General features: G+C 40.4%; 1 protein-coding gene across 1 annotated transcript; it reads left to right on the forward strand.

Moving 5' to 3' along the window:
* Window positions 1-198: 198 nt before the first annotated feature.
* MINDY2 (MINDY lysine 48 deubiquitinase 2) lies at window positions 199-26,943 on the forward strand (the record flags this gene model as incomplete). Its single annotated transcript, XM_084267837.1, has 9 exons — window positions 199-873; window positions 9,174-9,231; window positions 10,855-10,919; window positions 12,832-12,990; window positions 13,795-13,897; window positions 14,469-14,611; window positions 23,839-24,012; window positions 25,165-25,338; window positions 26,578-26,943. The coding sequence occupies 9 exons, from the start codon at window positions 199-201 to the stop codon at window positions 26,701-26,703; spliced, it is 1,677 nt and encodes a 558-aa protein (XP_084123963.1). The 3' UTR covers window positions 26,704-26,943.
* Between the last annotated feature and the right edge of the window lie 998 nt (window positions 26,944-27,941).

Here is a 27,941-nt window from a genome sequence, read left to right on the forward strand (position 1 = left end):
CTCCCGCCCCGCCGGCGGGTTCCGCCGGCCCCGCCCTGGGCCCCGCCGTGACCCGCGGCCGCTTCCCCCTCCCGCCCACACGTCCCTGGCGGGGCGGAGCTGTCGCTGCTGTTATGGCGTCTTGGGCGCTGTTGGCGAAGGATCAGCCGCTGCGGTGCCAATAGAGAGCGAAGGAGCCGGGCGGCCAGCGGGCCGGGCATGGAGAGCCTGGCGCAGCCCCCGCCGCCTCCGGGCTCGCTGAAGAGGGGCGGCGGGGGCGCCGCCAGCCAGCTCTTCCTGGAAGAGGTGGCGGCAAGCGAGGGCGGCTGCGGGGACGGGCCCGCGGCGGCTGAGGAGGGCGGCGGGAGGCGCAGCCCTTCCCCTCAGCCAGTCCCCGCTCCCCCCGCGGCCCCTCAGACGGCGTCTCCCTCGCGGGCCGCGGAGGACAGTCCACCGGCGGCGGACGGCGCGGGGCTGGCGGTGCCGGAGAGCCCCGGAGCGGCGCCTACCTCGGAGAGCGGTCCCGCGGGGGCCGGCTCCGGGAGCAGCGGGGCTCCCAGCCCCCCGGGGGAGGAGTCCCGCAGCCTGGACTCGCTGGAGTCCTTCTCTAACCTGCACTCCTGCTGCCCGAGCAGCTCCGAGCTCAATAGCGACGCCGAGGAGGCGGTGGTGGCGGGGGCCGCCTCGGGGGGCCCGGCCCCGGAGCCTGAAGGGGATAGGCCCGCGGCGGGCTCCCAGCTCCTCTCCGCCTCCAAGGAGCGCTTCCCGGGCCAGTCGGTCTACCACATCAAGTGGGTCCGCTGGAAGGAGGAGAACACGCCCGTCATCACTCAGAACGAGAACGGACCCTGCCCGTTGCTGGCCATCATGAACGTGCTGCTCCTGGCTTGGAAGGTACCGTGCGGGGCGCCGGCTGCCGCCGCCATGGCGGGTGCGCGGGGCGGGCGGCGCCGCTCGGGCAGCGCCGTGACCTGGAAACGGCGGCATCGCGGGGCCCGCGCGGCGCTTCGGCCGCTGCTGGGAGCGCTCGGCGGGCGCCGCGGCCGGAACGACGCCGGTGCGGCGCGGGAAGTTTGCCCGGCCGAGGCGCGGGCTGGTTCCGCTGTGCAGCGCCTGTTTCGAATAGAGAACTTGGGACAACGGCTCGCGGCCCGTTCCCAGCGCGCTGCTTGGGTGCTGCTGTCATTTGTAGATTCGCTTTGGCCTGAAAATAGGCATCGAGATCTAGATGATGCTTCAGTAGACGGAGCAGTGTATGGTTTGCAGGTGCGGGGAGTTCTGAGGAAGTAAACGATGCTGTTTAGGGCACCGGGAGCGGTACTGAGGGAAAACAGGTTAGCGTTGTGCAATGGAACGTGAGCAGCAGTCTACAAAATGCAGCTTTCTACAAGTAACAGCCTGGATAGCAGCTGTGCAGCAGAGTGTCATTAAGCTAATGAGTAAATCGGGCTGTGATCAAGCCCCGCGGTGACACCTGGCAGTTCTTGTGTTGGGATACCCAGCGTGGATACCAACTTCTTGCAGTCATGATCGTTATTAACTTTTAAACAGTTAAAACTGTAAACCATACTGTAGTTATTAACACTGATACGTGAAGAGAACACCTGTTGGAGGAGAGCGGCGAGGCTGTGCGCAGTGCAGAGTGAGGAGAGGGTGCTGCTTGAGGAAGGCTGGCAATTCCACCCCAGCAGACCGGTGAGCTGAAAGGAAAACTTCATGGGAACAGTTGTAGCATCAAGGGAGAAAGATTGGGGATTGCAGGAATCTTGTTTGAGGTGTAATGAATGATTTAGGAAGAGTCCCAAATGGAAGCAAGAACATAAGAATGTATTTGTTTAGGGGAAGGTAACTTTCCAGAAGGTTAATGATTTCTTGAGTTATATTGTCTGTATGTTTTCCTGAGCAGAGCAGCTCATACACCAGGCAGAAAACTTTGGGTATAGTGATGCAGATTTTTAGCCACTGTTGAAAGCAGTACAAAGAAGTTTTGTGTGACTTCAAGATATTGCCTAATGTAGGCTCTGCCATTCTCAAGAGGGTCTGAAGATTGTCTTAGACTTAAGTATTTAATACTTGCTTTCTGTGCACCCTCTTTTCTAGTGGTGAGTGGAGGGCCTTGGAGAACTTAATCATTCCTTACCAGTCTTCATGGTGGTGTCTTAAAACAATGGCAGCTTACAGAATTTTCCTTTTTAGCATTTCATTTAATGGAACCGTATAAACAACACAGTTCTGATCTTATTTGCATGTAACTTTTTGAAGGTTTTGCTCCTTAGCATTCTTCCTTTGCCTTCTTAAATATACGACTGTTGTCGTCTGCTGTCCTCCATCCAGAATAACAACTGACATTCTGCTTTGATCAAACATTGCAGAGTGACAATTAAGGTGATACCCCGTTTTATAAATGTGTGAAAATCAAAATGCCTCTTGGGAATGCCCTGCCATTCCTTATTGCTAGGAGGAAGAATTCTCTGTCGTTCGCTGTGTTTATATAAAAACTCAGCAGAAATTACCTGAGTTGCAGACAGACAGCTAAATTGGTGAAACTGCCATCACATTACTTATTTACATGCTTGAGGGTTTTCCTGATACTCGTTTGTCTATTGTCCCTGCTTATAATTGATTTCCGTAATTAGTGCCTCTCAAAACTAACCTCCCTTTTCCCCAGTTTCTAGTCAAGAACCATGTTGGTGGTGTTCAGTGGCAAGTTTATTGGCAGCTCACCTGTATGTCGCTGCTAGTGGCTAGCTACATACAGATCAAGGCTGGGAAGGGATGTATGCATTCTTCTCACTTCTGAAACAAGGTGAACACTGGATTGGGTCAGATAATTGTAAACTGGGAACAAGGAAGCAGACTAAGAGTTGAAAGCAGAGTGAGAATACCATAGTATGTATTAAGTGAAAAGAAACTTGGGGGGGTGGCGGTGGTGGAATGAAGTAGGAAGGAGTTGAGGAGGAGAAGTAAAATGACAGCAGCGAATAAGAAGGTAAGCAGTTAAGCTTTGGTATCCCTCTCTGTATCAGTGACTAGCTTGCTTTCTCACAACTATCCTGAGGAGGCCTGGTCATCCTCTAGGTGAATATGGCCTCAGAAAACTTCAGATAATATATACAAGTGCTCAAAGTTGAGAAAAAATAGCTACAATGCTGTTTTTCAGGTTTTCACAGACACTTCCCTGTGCAAGGCCAATTGCATGCTTCCATTACTGCAGGATGGGAGTGAGAACCTTCAGGTCCAGTACTGTGTAGCAGCTGTGCCTTGTGCAGCACTAAAAGTTGAATTCAAATCGTTGTTTGTGACAAGTGACATGTAATCAGTTTGCTTAGAACTGAAATCTATTTACTCCTTAGTAATAACTGGGAAGCACTCTGAGGGTATGTAGGCCATAATTACTGAAAACCTTATGCTTTAAAACTCAGATTAACACTTGGATATATGTGTATCATAACACAAGCTTCTTACTCCCACGCTAGAGTATTGTTTTAAATATGCTAACTGTTCTTTGACCTTCTGTTTGTGTGTCCCAGTTGCCCTTGTCCAAACCAGTTTTTCTGAGCGAGCCTTCACTGAGTAAAGACCAAGTTTGTTGATTTGCTTACAGGATTGCAGCCATAGGAAGACCTAGGATGGTACTGTACCTTGGACAAGTATGCCATATACTCAAAAAATGCCTTCCTAGTGGTTATGAAGATCTTGCTCATTAATCAGGGCAAGATTCTTCACTGTTCCTAGTCATCATTCTTTTTTATAATGTCTTTTGGAAGTACCTTTGGTATTAGAGTTACGATCTTTATATTTAGGGATACAAGTATAAAGAGTGCTTAAATAATTGATTCTGTGAGATTGCTGCATCTGTGTGTTCTTATCTGTGAGATGCTGGTTTGGCAACTCTTGAGGTTTTTTAAATTCTGCAGTAGTAGTGCTCATTGCGACTGCTCCAATTCTTATTTGATAGTATCAGCTTTTGGAACTAAACTTGCAATAAAACTGCTATTTCTCTTTTATCCACTGCTTTCAAAGGAGTCTGAACATACAACTTTGAGGTGCTAGGTTGTTGAAGCTGTACTTTAAAATATAATGATTATGAAATCATCACTTTTCTTTTGAAGTGTTTTTGCAGAGTGCCTGCGTAAGCTTAACTTGTAATTTAGCCTTTAGGAGATAAGAGCTGAGGAATTCTGCTTACAGAAGTGTTACAGCAGTATTCTAAGTAAAAAATAAACAACAAGCAAACAAAAAAAGCCCCAGTTGAAAAAAATGAATGTTGAGCAAAACAGTGTGGTAACCATTTAGGCTTCCGGGCTGGAAATTAAAGCAGAAGCAGAGCATTGAAACAAACCTTTTAAAAGGTATGTGCAACCATGGTTTGTCTCTTCCCATGTATAGTAGCATAGGACATTGTCTTTCATCTTTAAATCTGAAGACTGTTCAGTGTTCCCTCAGACCCGTGGCTCACTATGTAGCAAAGTTAGTAATGCAAACTTAGTTTCTCCAGGTACTTCTTGTGATCTTGTTTGGGTGTGGTTCATGCACCACTTTCTGATAACTTCTGGCATTGCATTAAATGGAAATTTATAGCTCTTCTCAGGATTACTCTGTGGCAGCCATCAGATGCTGAGAGGGTGCCTTGTAATTCTGCTCTGTGTTGCTTAGGTGGGATGTGATATCATGAAGAACTCTGTGAACCTTACCACATTGTGCAGAAATTACGTATCTGAAATGTCCAGGGAGTGGAGAAACAAATTGGTTTCCTACATAAAAATAAGCCTGAGGGAAAGCATAATGCAATACACAGAAATAATATTGTCTTGAAAAATGAGTGCATATAGGATATTTTGTCTGTACAGCTTTTTATGTAGCAAAAAAATCCTAGTAGCAACTTGACAGTGTTTTTCTATCACAGTCCTTTGAAGGAACAGAGTCTTTTTGGGAGCTGTGTTCCCTACGTGCCTGGTTCTGCTAAAATTGCAGTGGCTTTTAGAACTGCACGAATTAACGATTTAAGTGATTGTTACAGTTACGTATGTTGATGTTATATAACTGTTTATGCTTAGATGTACCCAAACTGAGGTGCAGAGAAGAGGTAGAGTAAGAAAAAATTTCTAATTTGAAATGTTGAGTTTTAGGTTCTTAGGGAAGCAGCCTGGTTTTTTAGAGGAGGAGGGTACAGTCTGCTCCTGCTGATACCCATTTGATTTGTCAGAGTCTGCAGCGGTAGTGCCTGGCCTGAGGTCTGGCACTGGCCCTTTACACGTGATCTGCTTTTTGTTGTTGCTGAGCTAACCCTCCTTATGGCCAGAACTCGCACAGATTGCTCAGATGAACTCACTCAGCCTCCAAAGGTGAGCTGTCAGCGAACTTGTGCCGAGTGCTCAGCGGGGGCCTTGGCAGCCTTCCTCCCTGCGTCTGTGGGGTGAGCCGAGCTTCCAGAGCCGCAGGCCTGGAGCTGGGTGTTCTCCAGAGCAGGATGCCTGGCTTTGAGGGGCCGAAAGAAACCCATTTTGAAGGGGGGGAGGTTAAGGTTATCAGGTGACATGCACGTACTGTCAGGCTGCTGTGGGAGAAGCTTCTGAAGTTGCTCTTGCACGGCAAGAGGTACGTGTTTGCAGGACGTGCTGTTTTCTGTCAGGGCAGGTTGAAGCTGTGCTTGCCTCTTCCGGAACACTGAATTCAGGGGAGGTGTCTGTTGTAGATAAACATGTTCTGACACTATAAATAAAAAGCCAGTAGAAATTTGCATGGTCCCTGCTTCTGTGTAGGACTGCATCATTTATATATATATATATATATATATATTTTTAAGCCCTTCTGAGGAGTGGCAGAATACAGTGGAAGATATTTAAAATTGGTATTATGTCATTTTCCAGCTTATGGTCTAACAAATAGAACCTGTGTAAGTTGTGCTAGACAAACTGTTCAGTATTAAAAAGTTGGTTACCAATCTTGCCTGTTGATTACTAAGGTGGCTCAGCTGGAACTCATATTGTAGTTGAGTGAGAGAGATTTAGTTTCTCAGTCCGAAGAATGAGAGGGAAAACCGAATGAGAAGTAGCTAGATTCAGGAAGAGAGATCAGCGCAGCAGCCCAGGACACTGAGAGAGCTGCAGGAAGTAGGTGGGAGTTGAGGAAGTGCGTTTTTCCTAAAATGTAAAATCAATGTAGTATCTAGCAACTAAGCCTTGAAGTTGATAAAGATTTGTCCCTCAAAATAATAGGTTGTTATGGACAACAACAGCTTTCACTACTGTTGCTTACATTGTTTTCTCCTGTTGACTTATGCTGAGAATAACTGTGGTTCCATATGATTTTTCACTCTCCCCTAAGTTTTAAGGTGTTTTTCTTTCCTGTTTCCTCTTTGTTGTATGTTTCCTGTAGCTGAAATGCTCACAGTGAAGCTCTGAACAGTTAGGAAGTGTCATATTCTCTCTATATGCTTATGTCAGCTCTGTTCAGAAGTACTTATGTCAGTGTTGGAACCTCATTCACCCACTTCAAAGGTGTGACCAAGGTACAACAAAACATGTTAGCCCTAAAATTATGCCACAGAGTAATCCATTAATTTTATTTAGTATTCAATTAAGAGATGCTTTTGAGATGTAGCTTGTTAAAATACATGACACTGAGAGATTCTGTGGATACGAGTAGAACTGCTTTGGTTCTGCAGTTAAGTAAGATAAATTGCCTGGCATTAGAGTTGTGAGGGAAAATTCAGATTGTTACCCAATGATAGAAGTAACACCTTGAATCCATAAAGCCTAACACATAAAAATGTTTATGCCACGAGTATGTAGAGCTCAAATGCAGGTAACCCATGTAATTATGCTTTACAGCTGCTGTTTGTAGTGTAGGCATACTTCTACCTTCCCAAACGTGGTGCAGAGCAGAAACCTCCAAGCAGCGTGGGCTCAGCTGATATGAGTGCTTTTAAGTAACTAATAAAAAGAGCTAGCTTCACTCCTGGAAGAATTATCACAGTAGTCCTGCTAATAGTTGAGGAAGCAGTGCTAACTTTCCTTCATACTGTACAGGGATGCCCTGTCCTTGGGGGTGTTCAAGGCCAGGTTGGATGGGGTCCTGGGCAACCTTGTGTAGCTCCAGGCCTGGAGGTTGGTGTCCCTGCCTGTGGCAGGGGGTTGGAACTCTATGATCCTTGGGGTCCCTTCCAACCCATGCCATTCTATGATTCTGTGGTGCATCTGTACTGTTTGTAGTCCCAGAACAACTTGGTGCAGGATGTAAATAATTCTGTGCTGCTACATCGGTATGCTGTAGGGAACCAGACCCAGCTCTGGGGTGTGCATGGCTAACGTTTGCTAGTGCTTGAATGCTGCCTAATCTGAACTGGAAGCTTAAAAAGCATCTTTTTTGCCCTGTAGTCCAGTCATTTACACAGTACAATATATTTATGTGAATGCTCAGTACAAATGTTATGAACAGGATCAAAGATTAAGAAAGCTTTTAGCTATCAAGTATTAGTGAAATGTAGAGAAGTCATGGGAAGAAATTTTGTACGTTACCATCAGTTGTCACTCATTTAAAAGATGCTTTAAAAAAATCATGTGCCTGTGCATCCATGATAGGTTTTTCTTCTTTTTTAATTCATATGACTTAAGGGCTTTTTAATAAGAACTAATCAAGCCTTCTTTCTTACGTGTTTATACTTCGCTAATTTCCTGCTTCATTAACAATGTGTACTTTCTTTCCCTTCGTTCCCCACATCCCTAACATTAGTGTCCATTTCTACATCCACCACTTGTGTTTTGACTAACGTGTGGCAATTGCTTTGTGGCCAATTCTGACCTAAGCATAGGTGTGTTAACTTATGCCTCTTTCTTCTTTAAGATTTAAGGAAACTTCTTGTAAATCCATATATTTAACACATTCACCTTTTGTCAAATTCTTTAAATTGGTGCTGAGAGAAGTTTAGTCCAATCACATCCCATTTTCTCTGGAAAACAGCTTAGTTTTCAGTCTGGGAAGGAAACCCTCTCTCACAATGTGAACAATGTAGTGTGTTGCTATTCTGTGTTTTTGGGTTTGGGATGCAGTGCTCATGGCTTTGTATAATGTTCTTCCATCTCATGGCTTTCCACTTCCTCCTTCTCTCTACAACCAGCAAAGTAGTTGGTGCTTATTAAATCTTAAGCATGGGTTAACAGTCAGCAATCATGTCTTTTTATTTGTTTGAAGGAGAACAGTGATCAGTGTTCAGGAACTTGATTAAACAGTGCCTAATAGAGCAAATACCAGGCTTTCTAGATTTTCAGCCTTAAGATGTTAGAGAGGATGAGAGAACCATAGAAAAATTTCCCATTTATGCAGAGAAAAACTGAGCACACCACCGTTTAAGACAAAATATACCTATGGCACTCCTTCAGGTTCCCAAAAGTGTGCCTTTCCGTGTGTTTGTGCTTTGGCTCTTATTGCAGGGAGATGTGGGAATGGAAATGTGCAACCAAAACATGTAACTGTGAAACTGGATGGTGGAGATGAAGAAGCCAAAGAAGCTTTTGGCTCTGGCTGCTGCCAGGGTTAATATCACAACGACAGGAATAGGTCACAGTTCTGTGTGTCCAGGCTTCTCTGTATAGATATAAACCAAATCCTTGAAATGTGAGTGTGGGATGAGAGGCTGGGAGGTCATTTCCGTGTACCTGCGTGAGTCCTGGCTTCCCTGTCCCAGCAGCTGCTGCCACCAGATTCCCTACAGCCTCTTGCCTGTATGCAGGAATTTATGGAATTAAGACTCAGTTAAGAGTCATAATGAAGGCAGGGAGTCAAAGACTTTGAGTAAGGTGAAGCTTTCTTAACTATGTGTGGCTGCAGTTCCCAGTCTGTCCATCCTGGGATGTGTGCAGCTGAGCTGGTGCAGTGAGCGGTGTGAACTGTGAGGTCAAGGGGGATGCTGGTGAAAAGGTTTGGTGGGAGTAGGGAGCACTGTGCAGAGAGCTACGAGTGAGAGCAAGTACTATGTGCATGTGGCTTCTCTGAAAACGAAAACGCTGGTTTCAGTCTTTCCTTGTAGCTCCTATTAAATAGAAGGCATGGGAAGGTTTTTAGTCCCAGTGTGATGATGCTTTTATAAATCAATGAGGCAAATGTGATCAGAATACCTCCATGTAGAAACACTTGGTACTTTCCAAATTACATTGTTTTGACATGTAAAAGAGAATGTACTTTTACTTTCACAGATTAAGCTGCCGCCAATGATGGAAATCATTACAGCTGAACAGCTGATGGAATACTTAGGTTAGTAATTGCAATAAATGCTTTTTCAATTACATATTACACTTAGTGGTATAGGAGTACTGTTTTATTTATTTACAGTTTTATTCATCTTTACTGGCATGCATGCTTCAAGAGAACTACTTAATGGTATTTAGTTAGTCATGCTTTTCCTTAACTGCTTTTAGGTGCTTTCTGTACTGCTTTCCTAAGTGCTTGGTCTAGTGATGCAGTGGGTATGCAACACCAGCACATTGGTAGACTTTGTTTTGATACAGTTGACAGAATGTAGTAAATCAACTGTGACTTTAATTGTCTGTAGTAAACCTAATCCTTGGCAGTATGGCCCAATTAAAATAACAGGAAAAATTAAATTAGTTGGAGCAGTAATTGGGGTCTCATTTGCAGGCGCTGCTCCATTATCAGATTCAGTCTCCAGCAAAACTGCAGCTGTTTCCTTCTGACAAGTCTGTAACTCCAATAGCCCAGAACTATCCAGGTGTTAGAAGAGCAGTTGCAATATACTTAAGCTATATTGGCCATAGTTCTTTCCATTTGCAGCCTGACAGATACTGAAAGCTTGAGTTTAACAGACTAGGTTTGATTTTTCTTAAGCAGAAGAAAAAATGTTTTCTTTCTTTTTGCTTGAAAACAATGTACCTTGTTCTTCTGAAAATCGTATAACTGAATCTTTTAATGCAAGAAAAATGTTAATTATATAATTTGAAAAAATAAGTATTAAGAAATACTGCCTGTGTCTAAACATTTGTTGTAATTGTATTGGTAGAATAATAGCATCTGAAGTCCCTGTGTGCTCGCAGTTGGCTAAATGTGTGTATTCTTTTTGAAGGCATATGTTTGCTTCTGAAATTATCTTACTAAATGGAATAACAAAATTACCTTCTCAAAATATTTAGGTTGCTATTCAGTGAACAGAATTCTCAGTTGCCAAATCATTCTTTTTCAGCTTAAAAAAAAGTCTCCCAACCACTTATAAACTTCTTAGTTAAAATTATTCAGAATAGGAAGCCTGGAAGTATTTTTCTTTGAATAGAAATGTGGTTTTTAGAATGTAGCAAGGAATAAATATTATAAGTGTTGAAATAAAATCTGAAAAAAAATGGGCAGGCAGTTTATGGATACTAATCACTCCTGATGTTATGGATCTTGAACCCTGTCAATGAATTACTTGTGTTGTAGGCACAGATGGAATACGTGCCTTTCAGAACTACTGGTGTATGGAAACATATGCCAAAATATTCACAGTATCAGTGAGGATAAGTGGGTGCATTTTTAAATTGTGTTTTGCAATTCCATAGCTTATTGTGAAGAGCTTGACTTTTTTGTATTTTTAAGTTGTGGCACAGAGAGGGGTAAATTTCTGAATAATTGAGATTGGTTTGATACCCCAAGATATCATGAAATGCTGCTTTATTAGCAGCACTGACCATTTGAATTTCACTATGGTTTCTATACTCGTATTTTACTTCATAATTATAATTCAGATTATAAAATTATGTGACTTCATTAATTTGCTAGAAAACTTCAGTGGTGGTATTTATTATTTCTAAACCTCAGTCAGAAATGTTCATAAAAATGTTGAAGCTTTGAGTGTGGAATAAGCTTAATTTTATGTTTGCTTTCTAGGAGACTATATTCTTGATGCAAAACCTAAAGAGATATCTGAAATTCAGCGTCTCAATTATGAGCAGGTAAGGAGCTGCTACCAAAATACATTTTTCTTATGTCTGAAGGAACTAAAACTTCTTTACCTAAGGTTTATCATCTTGTTAAAAACCAGAAGCATACAAGCTGTTATTTGTATAGGTAGTTTTTCCTTTTTTTTTCCCTAGGCTTAATGTAGAGGAGTATTTATAAATGCTCCCTGTTAGTAAAGAAAAACTCAGTATCTATTAACACAAATTATTTAAATTATTTTTTTTCCTGCAATGAGTGTAATGAAAATATTTTGTTCTTATTGAGGAATTACAGCACAGGTGTACAGGTAGAAGTATATAATTGCATGGTTCCTCTTTGAAGGCTTCTATATGCATATTCTGGTCTGTGATCAGACTTTACCTGAGGTTGTAAACTAGGCAAGAAAGAGACCTGTACGTTGTGATGGACAAAAAGAGATTGACTCCATATTGTGAAAAGCAGTATTATTTGCACTGGTTAGTGTTTTTGTCATCTCATAAGTCTGTTTATGTTAACAATTATGCTATCAGTTAAAAAACCAAACCCTGATGTAGTGTAATATACTTAGAGCAATTTTTCAAGCTCTTTCTGTGTTGACAGCTGTTTTTTCATTACTCATGGAGAAGTGATTTGAATTTATTAGAGGTGTTAGGTTTTGAGCTAGTTCTGTTTACTATTTGTCTTGTCTTGCTGTCATATAGTGTTAAACCAAGTCCAGTATCTCGGGATAGTTGAAATTAGATTGAATGTGGGGTCTTTTCATAATAACAAAAATACTGTTCTGTACAATGTTACAGGAACCTTTAGAACACACCTTTAGGAGTGTAGTACTTGTAAATGCACGAGTGATATACATGAGAGGAAAAAGAAACCAATTAGGCAACTGAGTCTCTCAAAACGATTACATTTCAGAAGCAGTGGAACAACTTCTTGGTGCTAATTGTGATTTTGCATTTATCTTTTCACACAGTTATTATTCTTTGTCTAAAACAATATATTTTCTTCTTATGCAAGAAATCCAAGTAAGTGTTTTGGACAGCTGGACTTGTGATGCTTGAGTTTAGTATAGCTTTAACATCGTGACAAGATACTAATTTCAGTGGTAACTTTTTTTTACCATAGTTGAGGGATTTAAATACTGAATGAATATTGGATTAAAAAAAAAGGCATGAGTTCTAATGCACAAATTCACAAATTCAAGTACAGGCTGCTCAGGCAGGTGGCTTTGTGGATGGCTAGTGCTGAATTACTATAGACTTTCTATTAATTTAGCTGAGTAAGAGTATAGTATTTTCTTCCAGAACACCTCTGATAGGTTTTTATTCTTGGTGTCTGGTCCCTACTAATGTACTTCTTCAGTAAGGTGGTTTAGTTTGTTGTTATAAAAATCAAAACCCAACAAAAGGCTGAGCCAGATCTGAGCATTACTTACAAATCTTGCTAAGCTCTATTGTGACATAGCAAAATTGTCAAAAGAATGGAACGGCATGTAGTGAAGTAGTGGGAACTCTTGCCTTCCTGGTAGTAGAAACTTTATACAACAGTGCAGTTAAAGGGCTTCAAGCAGTAAAACTCTCACTTACAGCAAGTACTCTCAGGTGTGGATGCTGGATAATGATCATGATGGTGTATTATAGCTGTGCTTTATCAAGTATTTCATAAGCTTTTCTGTGTAAGCTGCAACTTTCTGAGACCTTCTGAGTTTAAATATGCTTAGCAACAAGGAAGTGTGTCTGTGTATAAACTTACTTCAGGAGTTTTCAAAAGCTGTATCTAAAATGAAATTACCTCAAAGTAGGAACAAGCTTATTGTTCTACTGCTGTTTTCCACAACCTTGTACTGATGAGTACTAAATGATGAAAGGTTATGGGACTCACCACCAAGCTCTATTTGGTCATCTGTTCTCTTTTTCTTTCTGCTGTCAGAATATGAGTGATGCAATGGCAATTCTACATAAGTTGCAGACGGGTCTGGATGTCAATGTGAAGTTCACAGGTGTACGAGTATTTGAATACACACCAGAATGCATAGTGTTTGATCTTCTTGATATACCCCTGTACCACGGATGGTTGGTGGACCCTCAGGTAACTTACTGTTTTTCAAGATCACAAACAGAAGCCATTCTGAATTTTATTGGGGGATGTTTCAGAATTTAACTGGAGTCAATAATGATGATTATTGTAAGATTTTTTTTTATCTAGTCAGAAAAAATTGTGTTTAGAGGAACAAATACAGCCTGAACATTTTTATTAGTGTCCTTAACTTTGCAGAGGCTAGCAAACTTTCCAAGCCTTCTGTATTGACTTCATAACAATTCATAAGAATTGTTCTGAAGGGGTTAAGATAGTCATTGCTTTTGAAAGCTTGTTAGAGAATGCTTGGAAGAATTGCAGAATGTAGCCTACTTTCTGTATTTCTTCTGATTTTCTAGTAGCTGCTTTTGAGAACTGAGGATGTTTGAACCAATTAGAACTGCATCTTTAACAAAAATACAATTTATTTTTAATTATAATTAATAAACGGCAAGTGTTTACTTAGGAGGAAACTGAGTTTGGCTGGAATAATCTGCTTCAGTTTTATCTTCTCATGCCTTGTTCATGGAAGTCGCTGTTTCCTTAACTCCTTATGCTTCCCCCTGCCTGACTGAGCCATTCTCTCTCCATTTTAGCAAAAGCTTTTGATGTTAAGTGTTAACTTAAGGATTTAAAATGGGATCTGAGACTGCAAAATGTGTAACAGTCTATGGTAAAACTTCTTGGCCTAGTATTTTTAGGGGAAAAACTTATTCTTTGAAGCTCTTATTTTCTTATGAATAATTGCTGTAGCCTTACAGTTGTGTTCTGTTTTTCACAAAGTTCTGTTTCGTATGTTGTTCCTTCCTGCTTCAGGTTGCTGACATAGTAAAAGCAGTTGGTAACTGCAGCTACAATCAGCTAGTGGAGAAGATAATTTCTTGTAAACAGTCGGACAACAGTGAGCTTGTTAGTGAAGGTGGGTAACTTTTTTCCTACGCTTCATCAAAGTATGTACCCTACCAAACCTTATGTACACACATATTTTGTATGTGGGTCTTGGTATGTGGAGATAGAGGTATGAAGAGCTGCATTCTGTCTGCTGAACTTCTTTCTCTGGGTGGGCTTGTCTTCTGAAATTCTTTGTTTCAATTTCTAAACCAAGGATCAGTCTCGTTCTCTTCAGCTATTAAAGACGCTTCAAAAAGCTGGAGAGAACTTCCCTTTGTGAAAAGGTATTGTGGGCAGCATTTGGGTTGGAACTTGGTTATATATTATTACCTGTAACAGAAATGTGAATTGCATACTACATGATGACAAGGAAAAAATCAGTAATATTAGAAGCAGATATGGTATTTCTGAACATGAGAAGGATCTCTACAATGCTGAGGTGTTAAAACTTTTAACACTTTTTATCCTCACTGTGTTTCCTTAGATTTGTGATAATAAAGGGGCATCTTAACAGGGAGGTGATAAAAACATTGCCATTCTAACCAGGCTTTATATATTGGGGAGTATGTAATAGACATGTAACACTACTGTTTTTGTAGGATTTGTGGCTGAGCAATTTCTAAATAACACAGCTACGCAGTTGACATACCATGGACTGTGTGAGTTGACTTCAGCTGTCCAGGAGGGAGAGCTTTGTGTGTTCTTCAGGAACAACCATTTTAGCACCATGACCAAATACAAGGTACAGTGCAGACTTTTGTCGTTACTGTTGTGGATTGTGTTCTCATTTCAAAGCAAATGTTGCTTTTCCCCAGTCTTGAACAGAAATAACTTCCAGTTTGTTGTTATATGTGAGTACAGTTTATGGTGAATGAAATGTCTGTAGCAAGTGTTACTTGTGAATTACTGATTAGTGTTTTAGATACTGGGATCCATTATCACTTTAAATCCTCTTGTAGAGTTTCCCTTTATGTTCGCTTTGCTCCCTGTATTAACCCCTTTCCTGGTTATATAGAATGACAGACACTTACATGGCTTAAATTTCCTTGCAGTTTATAATTGGCAATTACAAATTTCTTGTTTCTGAGGATATAAAGTTGAGATAAGCTACAGGATTGGTTCCCTTTCTAGGGAAGAGATTACTTTTTTGAATCTGAAACTGGGGAAGAAAAATGATGAGAATTGTGAAAGGAGTATTCCAGGACCCAAAAAACATCTTGGTTAATGTTTCTGGGAAGACTCCTCTGGAATGGAAGTTTACAATCATTTATGGACCATCTTTGTCCTAACACGTTTTTATCTTTACTAAGATGACAGTATCTTTTTATGTACCTGATTTGAATGCAGAGGGGGACTGTCACATTGCCTCCTAAAATTTAATTGTTCCCTTCTCTTCAGTGACAAATGTGATTACTCTGGAGTAAAGTTTTCAATGGCTTGCAATGCCAGATCATACTTCCTGAGACATTTCTCTCCAAGGCTTGTACGAGTTTTTACCTCTGTACCTTTTGAACTCTTGAAATTATATTTTGGTTGTCTGTTACTAAATTAGACTTGAATTTTATGTACACTTCCATTTATGAATAATGGTAATAAATTTAAAAAAAGGGGTGTATAACACAAACTTTAAGGAAGGACTGTTTACATCACCTGTAATATGGTACCCTTGTATCACGTCATGAATGACACGAATTTTTCCATTGGGTGTAGTCCTAGTCCCTTTTTCTCCCTAAGTTAATCTTGACTGTCGATGCATTAGCATCTTGAATAACTCTCCTCTTTGAGGAATTTTAAATTGCTGAAATGCCAAGTATTGGAATATGGGCCATTATTGTTGTGTTTTGTAGTGGTTAGGGTGACCTTGCTTGAGCTATTGTTCCATTTCCCTGTTATCTACAGGCTTGTGGTTCCTGGGGTTGTCACTTTTAACCAGTAATGCTCGTTTTGCCTTGGGTTTCTGGTGAGCAGTGCATTACAGAATTTGAGTTATCAAGAAATTCTTTTATAAAAGAATAATTTCTTAATGTATTAATGAGGTTTTATAATAAAGTTACTGCTGACTTCCTGGTTTAAGTCAGCAGTTACCTTTTTTTAAGTTGTCTTTCTAGTCTTTTTCTAACTTATCTAACTGTTGGCAGTACCTGTAAGACTAGGTATCCTTTTGTGTCAGGGAACTCAGAAATAGACTTGACTTGGTTTTTAGCCAAGATCACCTATCCAGAAATCTCTGGACTTCCAGGATACTCATATGAGTACATAAAAATGTCTTCTTTGCAGAGTTGAGTTTCTTCTGCTTCAGGATTTAAGTAGTAGTCATCAGCTGAATTAAAGAGAAAATCCATGAAGTAGGAGAACAGAAGGCACAAGGTATGCCTGAGAAAATGAAAGTATAGAACTTCTAGGGCAGGAACTATTCAATTTGCTTGTGTTTCTCTGATACTGCACTTCCCTCCTACCCCTCCAAACAAATATATGGAAACATACAAACAAAACAGTTATAAAACTAAACAAAATGGAATTATACATGTAACAAGTTGCATATGCATAATAATACTTTGTATTTTAAAAATATTACACTTTCATTATAAATTTTTGTTAATTTTTCAAAATCCCTGAGGTACATTTGACTGTTTAATTATTATTCTAATGAAGCCAATACATAAACATTTATTTGGAGGGTTTCATGTGCAGCTGATAGTGACTCATAGGCTGGAGATGTTTCTTAAGTTCAGTGGGTTTTTTTGAGGCCAGTATTTTAGTGAGATGAATTGTATTTCAGTACATGATATTTTAAAGAAGGTGGAATGTGGGCTGGCCTTAACTGCAGTTAGTGGAGGAAAGAAAAAAAACCCCCCAAACAAACTGCACATCACTAAGATTTTTCAAAGGAAATGGATAAACTTGTTCCAAGTTCTCTTGCACTTACATTTTTTAGAAATTTGCTTTAGCATTGAGGAGCAGGTGTGAATAATTTAAGTAGTACCCAGTGATATGAAAATAATTCCAAGAACAAAATTAATAAATTGGATACATTTTGAAGTTCAGCATATCAGTTTTTCCTCATAAAACACAAATCCTAATAGCCTTGATACTGCTCTATATTGGTGCCACATAAATTTCATGATGGGGATTGAGCCATTTTTAATACTTGTGGCACTTGGTTGAACAGATACTTGTTTTATTATGTTAGTTTTTTTCTGTATCTGACCTGGTGAGCTTGTTTTAAAGATAATAGATGCTTTCTGGTTTTAAATATATATGCATATACCTGATCTGCCATTCCTTAGTAAGGGGTAATCTTGGGGATGTTTGAGAGCAGAAAATGTAGAGGTGGAGACTGGTAATGTCCTTTCTGCATATAATCTGAGCTTCCTGCTTAAGTCTCTATTGCAGGGAGCTTGCAGTATTTATTATTTCACACACAGTATGGGTTTAAAAATAGATGGTTTACTAACACTGGCAAAACTTTACCCAGTTGTACTGAGCTCTGAGGGGCTTTCTGCTGTCAGGGGAAAGGCTCTTTACCTTGGGCTTGGTTTGCTTGTTTGAGAGGCCTGTTTTACTGAAACCAGAGTTCTGTGAGGGGGAATGAAGCAGTGTTCTGAGTGCCTGTGTCTTGGCTTTAACCTTTTTTTCATAGGGTGCTGTTAAAAGATGTTACATAGTGGCAACAACTCCTTGGAGGCCTTGGGCCTACTAGTGCCTTGGGCCTACTAGTGCCTTGGGCCTACTAGTGCCTTGGGCCTACTAATGCCCACCATGACTAACAGGCTGGCTGATCTGCTCCTGGTTCCTCTGTGGTCAGTGTGACTCTTGATTCTGAGATTTTTAAAGTTAGAGATCTGTAAGGAAGGGAACAAGCCTGACTCCTTGCAAGGAGGCTCTCTTTTTAATATTACTTTTTAATGGTAACTAAGTTAACAATAATAGGTGTGGCGCGGGGTTGGTGGTGGTGGTTTTTTTTTTACTCTAAAGTGCTTCTTGCAAGATCAAGAAAGAGAATGGCTGTGAACATACAGCAACCTATCAGACACCTGGTGTAGATAGGAAGGTGTTACATCCCTGATACATACCATAGGGAAAAGCTTATTAACAGTCCCTGCAAGCCAGTATTTAAAAGACATTTCTATACTTGTTATGGGGATGAAGATAATACTTTGGGCTTTCAGTGGGACAATAATACGTATTGTAATACAATTTCTCACTTTTAAATTGATTAATTTAAAAAGAGTACTTAGGAACAAGAGAAGCAGCAAAACAGAGGAAACACTTTAGTGTTCACTGTCACTATTCGAAAGTATTTGTTACTGTTTTGAAATATTTCAGCTCAATTTAACATATAGACAGTTCTGTAAGGTTAATCTTCAGGTAGGTAACTATTGTGCCATTTTTATATATCTTCCAGATCCATGATGCTGAGAGTACAAGTTAAATTGCAAGGGCTCATTCAGTAATTTTTCCATTTTAGATACAGCATTCACTTTAAAGTTGTGGAAGTTGGCAAGTGAAGTTACAACAGAAGAGTAGTGGCAGAGATTTTTCCCCCCCCCAGAAATTGCTATTAAAAGTTTTTGATGTAATTTTCCTGTAAAGACTTGACAATTACATTGTGATATCAACTTGGCAGCTTTATAAAAACACTGAAGATTCACAGATTGCACTTCAGAATAGATCATGAATCCAGTTAATAATTTGTTTACTTGGCTTATATTAATAGACTTTAATAATTATTGTTTTAGTATCCTCTTCTGAAAATTGAATAAAACTTACATATAACAATGTATTTTAATTTCTGATTTGATAAGTTTCAATTTTGGGTTGATGTTATTCTATAGAAAAACTATGTAATGTTTAAAGAATTTTCATTACTGCATATAAAAGAAAAGCAAATATGGCAGTTGTGTAACATGTTAGACACTTGTCTGAGTATGTTGAGTGTTAGTTAATAATGACAGTTCGGTTATCTGTTTCTTCATCACTTTCACTATTATTTGTCCAAGTGTACTTCCTGTCCCTTTAATTGCCTATTAATAGTCGTGGCTCGTGATTACACAGTCATCATTTGCAGCTGTTAAAGATGTGATTTTTGTTTTGCCTTTGCTTTTCATTACACAGATAATAAATACATCAAATGATAATTCCCTAGATCAAGGAAAAACAGGACTGTAAAGAGGGGATCAGTTTGGTAAGAATATCTTAGTTCAGTTGGAATGTTTTTCCTACTGACCTGACTGTAATACAACCTATTTTCTTACTGAAAAGTGACGAGACACCTGTTCAGATTTTTGAGTGTGTGTGTTGCAATTATGTTTTTTATTTATAAATGTTGGGTTTCTGTTTCAGAACTCAACACAGACTTTTCATATACAAATAATATTTCATATATACATGTGCAATACTATATAACTTCTTAAAAACACATTTAAATATTTTTCCACTTCTTAGCAAGCATGCGGTTTTGGTTTTTTGTGGGGTTTTTGTCTGTTTTTTTTTTCCCTGAGGGTTACTCTGAATCAAATAGCGTATACATTATTAAAAAACCCGTAATTTTCTCTAGTTTTTAAACATTCAGACTAATATCAAAATAATAACACTCATTCACATCAACATAAAACACCTTTATAAAAACCAAGGGGTCTGATCCAGAAGTGCAAGAGAACATTTACATAGACTTTAAAAGAACAGGGCTTAAAATGTTTGTCTGTACAGTATGAAAGTATTGGACAGTGTTAGGTTTCCTTTTCAATTTTTTAAACTGCAGAAACAAGTAGTTTAAAAGTATTAATTTTAAATACTTAAGGTGGTCGCGAAATTAACCCAGTAGAGGAGGTCTTGTAACCAGTGATGTCACCTGCAGCCTACATGTGTTTGCATCTCAGAGAGCTGCTTTGTGCAAACCAGAAGACTTAAGAGATCATTCTTCAGGAGAGCAATCTTGCTTTTATCCTTAGCTTTATTGTAATATTTTATGTGAAACTATAAAATCTGGGCATTGGTCTACAATATCTAGATACTGATACTTAGGATAAATAATTATTCATAACTTTCTTGTAGACATAACTTACCTTAACAGGCATTTGAGACTCTCATATTGTTTTGTTCCCAATTGACAACAGCTGTTAGTAGATATTATTGCTAAATGTTATGTGCTAATACTTTTGGGGGCAGTGTTAACCCATGATACTGTATTTATTAAAACACCCCACACTTAAACCAAAAAGATAAGCTGGTTAATACTTCAGAAATGGGCGGTTAAAATTCTACAATGTTAGAAATACATTTATTTCATTAAGTATGATATGGTTTTTGGCAAGGGGAAATTGAACAGTGTATTTTTGCACATTCATTAGCTTAATTGCCTGACCTTAGTGTGCTGATCATCCTGTTTTAGCTTTAACTGAGAAAGCCAATTGCAGAATCAGGACTGTGATCTGTTAAATGGAAAATACTTTCTAGTTTTACCTCTCCTAAAGCCTCCTTCTTATTTTTGGGTTTGTTTTTTTTTTAATTTCAGTGTAAATAATTGCTTCTGCACTTCGTAGCTCTTACTGATCCTGCCACTGTGTGTCCTCTGTGTCTTCCTCGTGTGTTGTGCTGAGCACAGCTAAGTGCAGAAACTTTGGTAGGCTCCAGATGTGGTGGTGTAAGAGTAGTGGTGACATCAGGTCAGCAACCTCAGCGCTGTATTGGCTATATATCACTGTCTCTTAGCAGCTGGACTGTTCTCATGATCTGGTTCCTGACACTGGGCATGTGGTTACTTAGTGCAGCTCAAATTTAAAGGCAGCGTGAAGGTCATATGATAGATTGTCTCATATCACAAATCCCCCCACTGGAATTTGGGTGTGCTGGTGAAGTTGGCCTGTGAGCCTTTGGGATTGGGCAGACATGCATGGCATTATAAAGCAGTGCTAGTAAAACTAGTTGGTAGATAGCGCTGCTTCTTGTGAGTAGAAGGAACAAAAGCAATGAAGCTCTAGGAAGATTGTTCTTAGAATCATAGAATCCCTGACTGGTCTGGGTTGGAAGGGACCCCAAGGATCACAGAGCTCCAACCCCCCTGCCACAGCCAGGGACACCAACCTCCAGGCCTGGAGCTACACAAGGTTGCCCAGGGCCCCATCCAACCTGGCCTTGAACACCCCCAGGGATGGGGCAGCCACCCCCTCTCTGGGCAGCCTGTTCCAGCCCCTCACCACTCTCTCTGGAAAGAACTTCCCCCTAATAACTAATATAAACCTTCCCTCCTTTAGCTTTAATCCATCCCCCTTGTCCTGCTGTTATCTACCCTTTTAAAAAGTTGATTCCCCTCCTGTTCCTCTGCTCCCTTCAGGGACTGGAAGGCTGCAATGAGGTCCCCCCACAGCCTTCTCTTCTCCAGGCTGAACCAGCTCAGATCCCCCAGCCTCTCCTGGTAGGGGAGCTGCTCCAGCCCTCTGAGCATCTTTGTGGCTCCTCTGACCCCTCTCCAACAGTTCCACATGTTGTGTGGAGATGAGTAGCTACCAAAAAAAGCTGACGACTCCTTGTTCAAATGTGACATGGGAAGTTGTCCAATCATTACTAGAAGTTACATGAATGTTAGACATATTTTGAGGGTCCTCGGGGATCTGTTTTGGGCTTGTCTTTTTAAGGAATTCCATTAAATTACCCCAATATGAAATAAAGATCAGAGAACTTGATAAAAAAACAAAAGGAGAAAATGACTTTAGCTCTGCACTTCCTGCTCTGCTCTGCCTGTCCCATTACTCTTGCATTCCAACAGAGTGAAAAGGAACTCGGTGTAGTCTCAAGTACTAGGGAGTACTCCTGTTTGTTGGTTTACCATGCTTTGTTCAAGGGAAGCAGCGTGGTTTTAAAGTATGCAGTTGGAATTGGAATGGCATTGTTTTGCTAGTGTGGTGATATGTAAAGCAGTTTATGGCCTTTCAGCAGGGAGCTGTATTAAAAGGGGTTGGGCTGGGGTTTTTGTCATTTAAGGTGACACTGAAAATCGGTGTTCAGGTACAGTTCAGCTGAGGGAGTCTTTAAAACAAGCAGTTTTCTATTTCAAACAAATCTTTAGCTTTACAATATTTCTGAATGACCGATACTAGATTCCAAACCCCTAAGGGTAGTGATACACTTCAGTACCAGTGTGTGAAAAATTCATCTGACAAGAGCTGGGAGATTCTGAAGGTGTTAACGTTCCCTTACTTTGGCATTAAGTTGCACTCTTTCTGAGCTGGTTAAAATTGCCTCTATTATGCCATCCAGTGAAAATTTGACATTTTGTTTGAATCAAGGTACTGGTCAAAATAAAACGTGAAAGGTTCAAACACACTTACCTTAAAGATTCTGGGGTACTTTGTTTTTTACATTTAAAAATAAAACCCTTATAAGATGCTGTGAAGTAGGTATTCTGTGCACATTGGAAATGTGAAACTATGTTCTTTGTGTGTGGTTTTTTTAGTATCAGAAGTAGCATTCAGTTTTTCAGTAGGTTTCTGAGGGAAAGATGGTATCTTAGCTCGTGTTCCGTGATCAGCCTGGTTGCTGACAGTTGCATTTATGTTGGTTAGCCCATCCATGCTGGGTAGCTGCCATGTCAAAGCTCAAACATGTAGTAGTGTCACGTGTGGGGTTTTTATCTGTTCTCTTTGGCCTTTTGTGTATCTTGTGGCATTAGGTAATATTAAAATAACCAGTGCATGTGAATCTTCAAAGGATGCTTTTGTATGTTGGATCACCTACCAACCACAGAAGGAGATCTGGTTTTAATTCCAGCATCTCTTAGGAATGGTCTTTTAATGACTTGAGGGATCAGTGAGCTAGTCTGTACCTGCTGAGTGCAGGTGATGTTCTCATTTTTGGCCTGTCCTGCCTGTGGAGTCCTTAGAACAGGAGCTGCTGCTCACTTTGGTACATCCTTAGCAGAGAAGCCTGTGAGTGCTGCTGTAATATAAATAACAAAGTTCTGTGGATGTCACAATAAGCTGCTTTGATCTTTACAGCTAAAGCTGCCACGAGTTTTGCATTGAGTATCTCCATCTGATATATTCAGTAATGTTAAAGGAGGCTTCAGCCTTAATGTGCTGTGTGGTCAGTAATAACATTCTTGCTTTGGAGTAGAATTCTGAACACGTTGTAAAAAGGGTAGGGTAAGATATTAAAACTCATTGAAATTGAAATTTAAACGTGGTTTCCTGTGTTGTGTTGCTGTCCCTTGCATGCAGCAACGTCTCCTTTTGCTCAAGACCCACTTGCACAATTTCCCTTTGATTTCAGCTGCTGTCCCGTTCTTTCAACCTGTGCTCACATTTCCTCCTTCCTGCACCTTGGCTTCTGACTCCTTAGTCCTGTCTCCTTGGCTCCCAGACCAGCCCATTTTATAATTTCTGAGTTTGAAATTGACCTTGTGGAACTGTGAAAAGACTAAAATCCAGCAAAAGCAGTTACTGGTGACAAGTGATAGCAAGAATCTTATCATTTATTTTTTCAATTGACATTAACCTCAAATTCTGTCAAAACTCATTACAAGTCATGGTGTCTGAGATGGAGTTGTTCTGAGGTAATGCCTTATTTGGAAAGATCCCCTTTGTCTCCAGATCTTGCCTTTGGAATTTAATGTGATTTATCCTGGGACTTAAACTTGACATTGCCAGTCTTGAGATATATTTCTTAAATGTACTTCCAAGGAGTTACCAAGGTATATGTTAATTTTTTGTATTAATTTTTAGTCAATATGAACTTCAATAATGAAAAATTGCAGTGTGGAACACAGAGATTAAGCTTGGTTAATTTATCAATGATTACAAGTGTCTGCTGGGTTAATGCCATATACTGATTGATTTAAACTTGATTTAAAAACCCAATTTTGTTTCTGGAGAGCAACAGTTACTTACAGTTAGCTAATACATCAGATTGTAAAAAAAGAAAAAAAAAACAACTTGTTTTAGTTTTACAGGTTCTCTTTATTCTTCTGTATAGGGTCAGCTTTACCTGCTGGTGACAGACCAGGGTTTTCTTACAGAAGAGAAGGTTGTCTGGGAAAGCCTACACAATGTGGATGGTGATGGAAATTTCTGTGACTCTGAATTCCACCTACGGCCTCCATCAGACCCTGAAACTGTCTACAGAGGGCAGCAGGATCAAATAGATCAAGTACTGGATTTCTGTCTCTCTTGTATTTTTCTGTTTGCCTTGTGACTATATATAACAGCTACTACCTTGTTTTAGTTCAGGTGTGTATGAACAGCCCTATGAGTTCACAGATGTGTTTGTGTGTGTACTCATAGTACTGTAAAATAAATTCTTTGAAGTATTAGCATGAGTTCAGGAGAGGAGGACTAAGATCTGCTCTTTAATCTGAGTCCACTTCTGCAAACAACTCTGGTGAAACGCCACATCTGCCTTGTATGTGGAGACAGAAAGAGCACTGTGAAGCTTCTCCCCCATAACAAATTCTTTCAGCTCATTGTCATATCTGAACTTTGCTTCCTGATGCTCACTTCAGAATGTAAGACAAAAGCCAGGGCAGCTTGTGTGATGCTGCTAACTTGTTAACTGTAACAGTTTCCAGAAGCCGTGTCTGAGATGTGCATCGTACAAGTCAGTCCCAGCCAGGCTCCTTAGAAATATTACATTCTGAATGAGCAAAATAGGTTTATAAAAATCATCATTCCTGTTTTTAAATATTGGGGGAGAATGAATAAGCAGATGCTTTTTAATAAAGCTCTGTATCTGTCTCTTGTAGAATAGAGTCTGGCAGAGATAACAGGGCTAGTAGTATCTTGAGTTGCTGTCTGCTTGGGTACATCCAAAGCTGCCTTTTGATTATTTTCTCTCCTGCTTTGGAGTGAAATGTTCCTTATTGATGTACTCTCAGCACTGCTTAGTAGAGTGGGACAGATACTCCATCAGACACACATCAGGAGTTACTTAGAAATAGCAAATTACAAAGCTTCAAAATTGTTATTATACCTAGAACTGCTACAGACTGACACAGACTGTCTTTTGATACTGTCCAGGTAGTGGAATTAAAACCTGGTAGCAATTATTTTAATTATCTTTTGTGGTTTGTATGCTGTAGCATAAGCACTGTGAAAGGAGAAGGGTGAAGTAGCTCTTTTCAGCCCTTCTGCAGTTCTGAACAGGTTGTGAAACAGACCCCTGTTTGCCATGAGGCAGATGTATTTGAAGGTGAGGCCGGGGAGGAGGAAGGCACTGGGCAGCTGCACGTGCTGAAGAAGTCACTTGATACGACCTGGCGCTTTACGATGCCAAAGAGCACTAATAACCAAGTTTCCTGTTTAGGATTACCTGATGGCATTGTCTCTGCAACAAGAGCAGCAAAACCAAGAGATTAACTGGGAACAGATCCCAGAAGGAATCAGTGATCTAGAGCTAGCAAAGAAGCTCCAGGAAGAAGAGGACAGGAGAGCTTCTCAGTACTATCAGGAACAAGAACAAGCAGCTGTTCAGGTCCAGGTAAGAAGGCACTATTACAGAGTATGATCATGTGTGTTGCAGTGTATGAAGTTACACAGACACAGCTGTGCCTGGAAAGGTTTCAGACTGGTAAGACTGATGTTTGCATTCTGTACAGAAAGTGGTGAGATGAATATGGGTATCTGAAGAAACAGGCTGCAGTTGTTGGCATATGCATGCAGGTACAGCAGATGCTGCCACTCAAATACTGCAGAGCAGGCCTGAGGTTACCTTTGTGAGGCCACAAAGACTGCATTGGCTAACAGTTTACATCATTTGCAAGATAGCCTTCAAATAAGAAACTTGTTAGTAGTCACAAGTTTTGCCTTTGCCTTGCAGAAGTTTGTTGCTTGACATCTGTAGGGGTGTGTGTGCTATCATGGGAATCCACTTAGTCCTGTGTCAAAGGAGGGAATTGGCAGTTTCTCCCACTACATTTTTGTCTCATCCCTGTAAGCATTCAGAATGCTTGGAAATAGTGATTCATGCACATGCATATATGAAACTGCCACATAACTGAATCTTGTGTGCAAGAGGCAGTATTTAAGCTGGTATTCAGAGAGCACTTAACAGCTGGAGACTTCTGAAACTCCTTTTATTTACAAATATGTAAAAAGTAACGTGGTGTGTGAAGGCCAGATCTCTAATGCCTGAAGCAATTCAGAGCAATTAACAGATAGGCTTCTTAAGCACAAAACACAAATTCTGACACCTAAAAATTGTGTTTCTAATTGCTATCATCAGTAGCTACTTCTAAGACAAAGGTCAGAACAGCTGGAATGGATGATGAATTAACCAACTTCCCTTGCCTTTGTATACCCACCCCTTTGCCAAGCTCTCCATCAGTTTCTAGTTGCAGAAAGCTGCTGCTTCACTGTATCTAGCTCCCAAAACCAACACCTTCACTCTGCAGCCTCTCAAATGTGGGTTATCGTTTTATAACACAAACCAGGCAAAAATGAAAGTACAGTCATACAGAAGTGCCAGAACATCTTTGAAACCAGATTTTATTATTGAAACAACTGATCTGAATATGAGGGCACAATAGATGGGATACAAAGGACTTGAAATACACTTTCAGCTGATAGTCCATTATAAAGAAGTAGCTGTGTGGGAATTCTCATGTATTTATGCAGACAGACTCTACCTCAATTGTGCCTTCTGCATAAGAGTGAAGTGAAACTTCTGTTTGTAATACTTCGGCCTGGTCAGTTCAAGATTGTATTTTGTTCTGCATAGCAGGTGCAAGGTGCTGCTTCTCCAGCAAGTGGAAGACAATCTGGGAGTGGGAGTAATGAACGCAAACGTAAAGAGCCTCGAGAGAAGGAGAAAGAAAAAGAGAAGAACAGCTGTGTTCTCTTGTAACAGAGAGTGGATTTAGTCTGGAGCCAAGTGCATGTCCTCAGAAGCAAAAACAAGGAGTAAAACGGAAGACAAACCCGTTACATGCCGCCTGTGCCTGATTACCCCGTGGATTCTGTTCACGTTCCAAGAGAGGATGGGTGACTTTGTTACAATCATACAGACTTTCTTCAAAGTCACAGTGCGTGCTGCTCAAGATGGAGTTCCAAATCACAGTTGGATGCGGCTGTGCTTTGAGTTAGTCATAAGAAATACTGCACCTTGTAGCTGAACACACAAATCATGGCAAGTTCTGTGTCATAGTGACATCCATCACTCATTACATCAGTTAGTAAGCTATTTTAACTTCTACTCTAAGCAAAGGAGGTAGTTTGTTTCCTGTAAGGCTTTTTCTGAAAGTCTGTACACTACTAGCACAACAGAGCTCTGTGTCACACAGTAAGAAGCTACCTGAGGCTGGGTCTAGTCCTCAGGATGCAAGAGCCCACGTAAGAGCCGGGCGCTGCCTCCTCAATGTGTCCAGATTCCTTTGCTTCTGGATCTGGTATGCTGGGTTTTCTGAACCCCGATTTATACTGTGTTACTGCTGTCATTGCACCTCCTGGCTTCCTCGCCCCACGAGCACCTGCCCTGACAGGCAGCCTGCAGAGAATTGTCGTGGAAAACGGGGCGTTTATTAACGAGCAAGATGAATATCCTTTGCTTTCCTTGCAGTTACAAACTGGGTATGGCAACTCAGATGTTATCAGGGTTAAACAAGTAATTTTATAGATAACTTCTTTTTCTTTTAGTATGTTTTCTCTTGTAGGTAAACTGGACCAGATAAGTTCTTATTTATTGACCTCTCCATATGCTAGGTGAACGGCGAGAGGAAACTAAGGTCTATAATAATCATTATTCTATGTAAGAATGCAGAGTTAAAATAACTAACTATCTGCCTTTTTTCCAGAAGTACCTTGAACTTTAACATGACGTTAACGTGTCCACTTGTATATTTAAGCAAGTGTACTGTAGTTACAAACACACTTTTTTTTGTTTTTATAAATCATGTATCCTTAAAAAGCACACTTGTGGAGGGGGAGAGGGGCTAGGCTGCTCTCTGAGATTGCTTGGAAAGGTGGCTAGGTGTAAGATTTTGTTTTATAAATCACTAATTTAGAATTTTTGGAAACCAGATTTTTCTAATTTATGGGAACCAAATAAACATGTTGTGTCTTGTAGTATTTATAGCATACAGAAAC

This window comes from Gallinula chloropus, assembly GCF_964237585.1.
Source record: "Gallinula chloropus genome assembly, chromosome: 9".
In the NCBI taxonomy this organism is placed as follows: Eukaryota; Metazoa; Chordata; class Aves; order Gruiformes; family Rallidae; genus Gallinula; species Gallinula chloropus.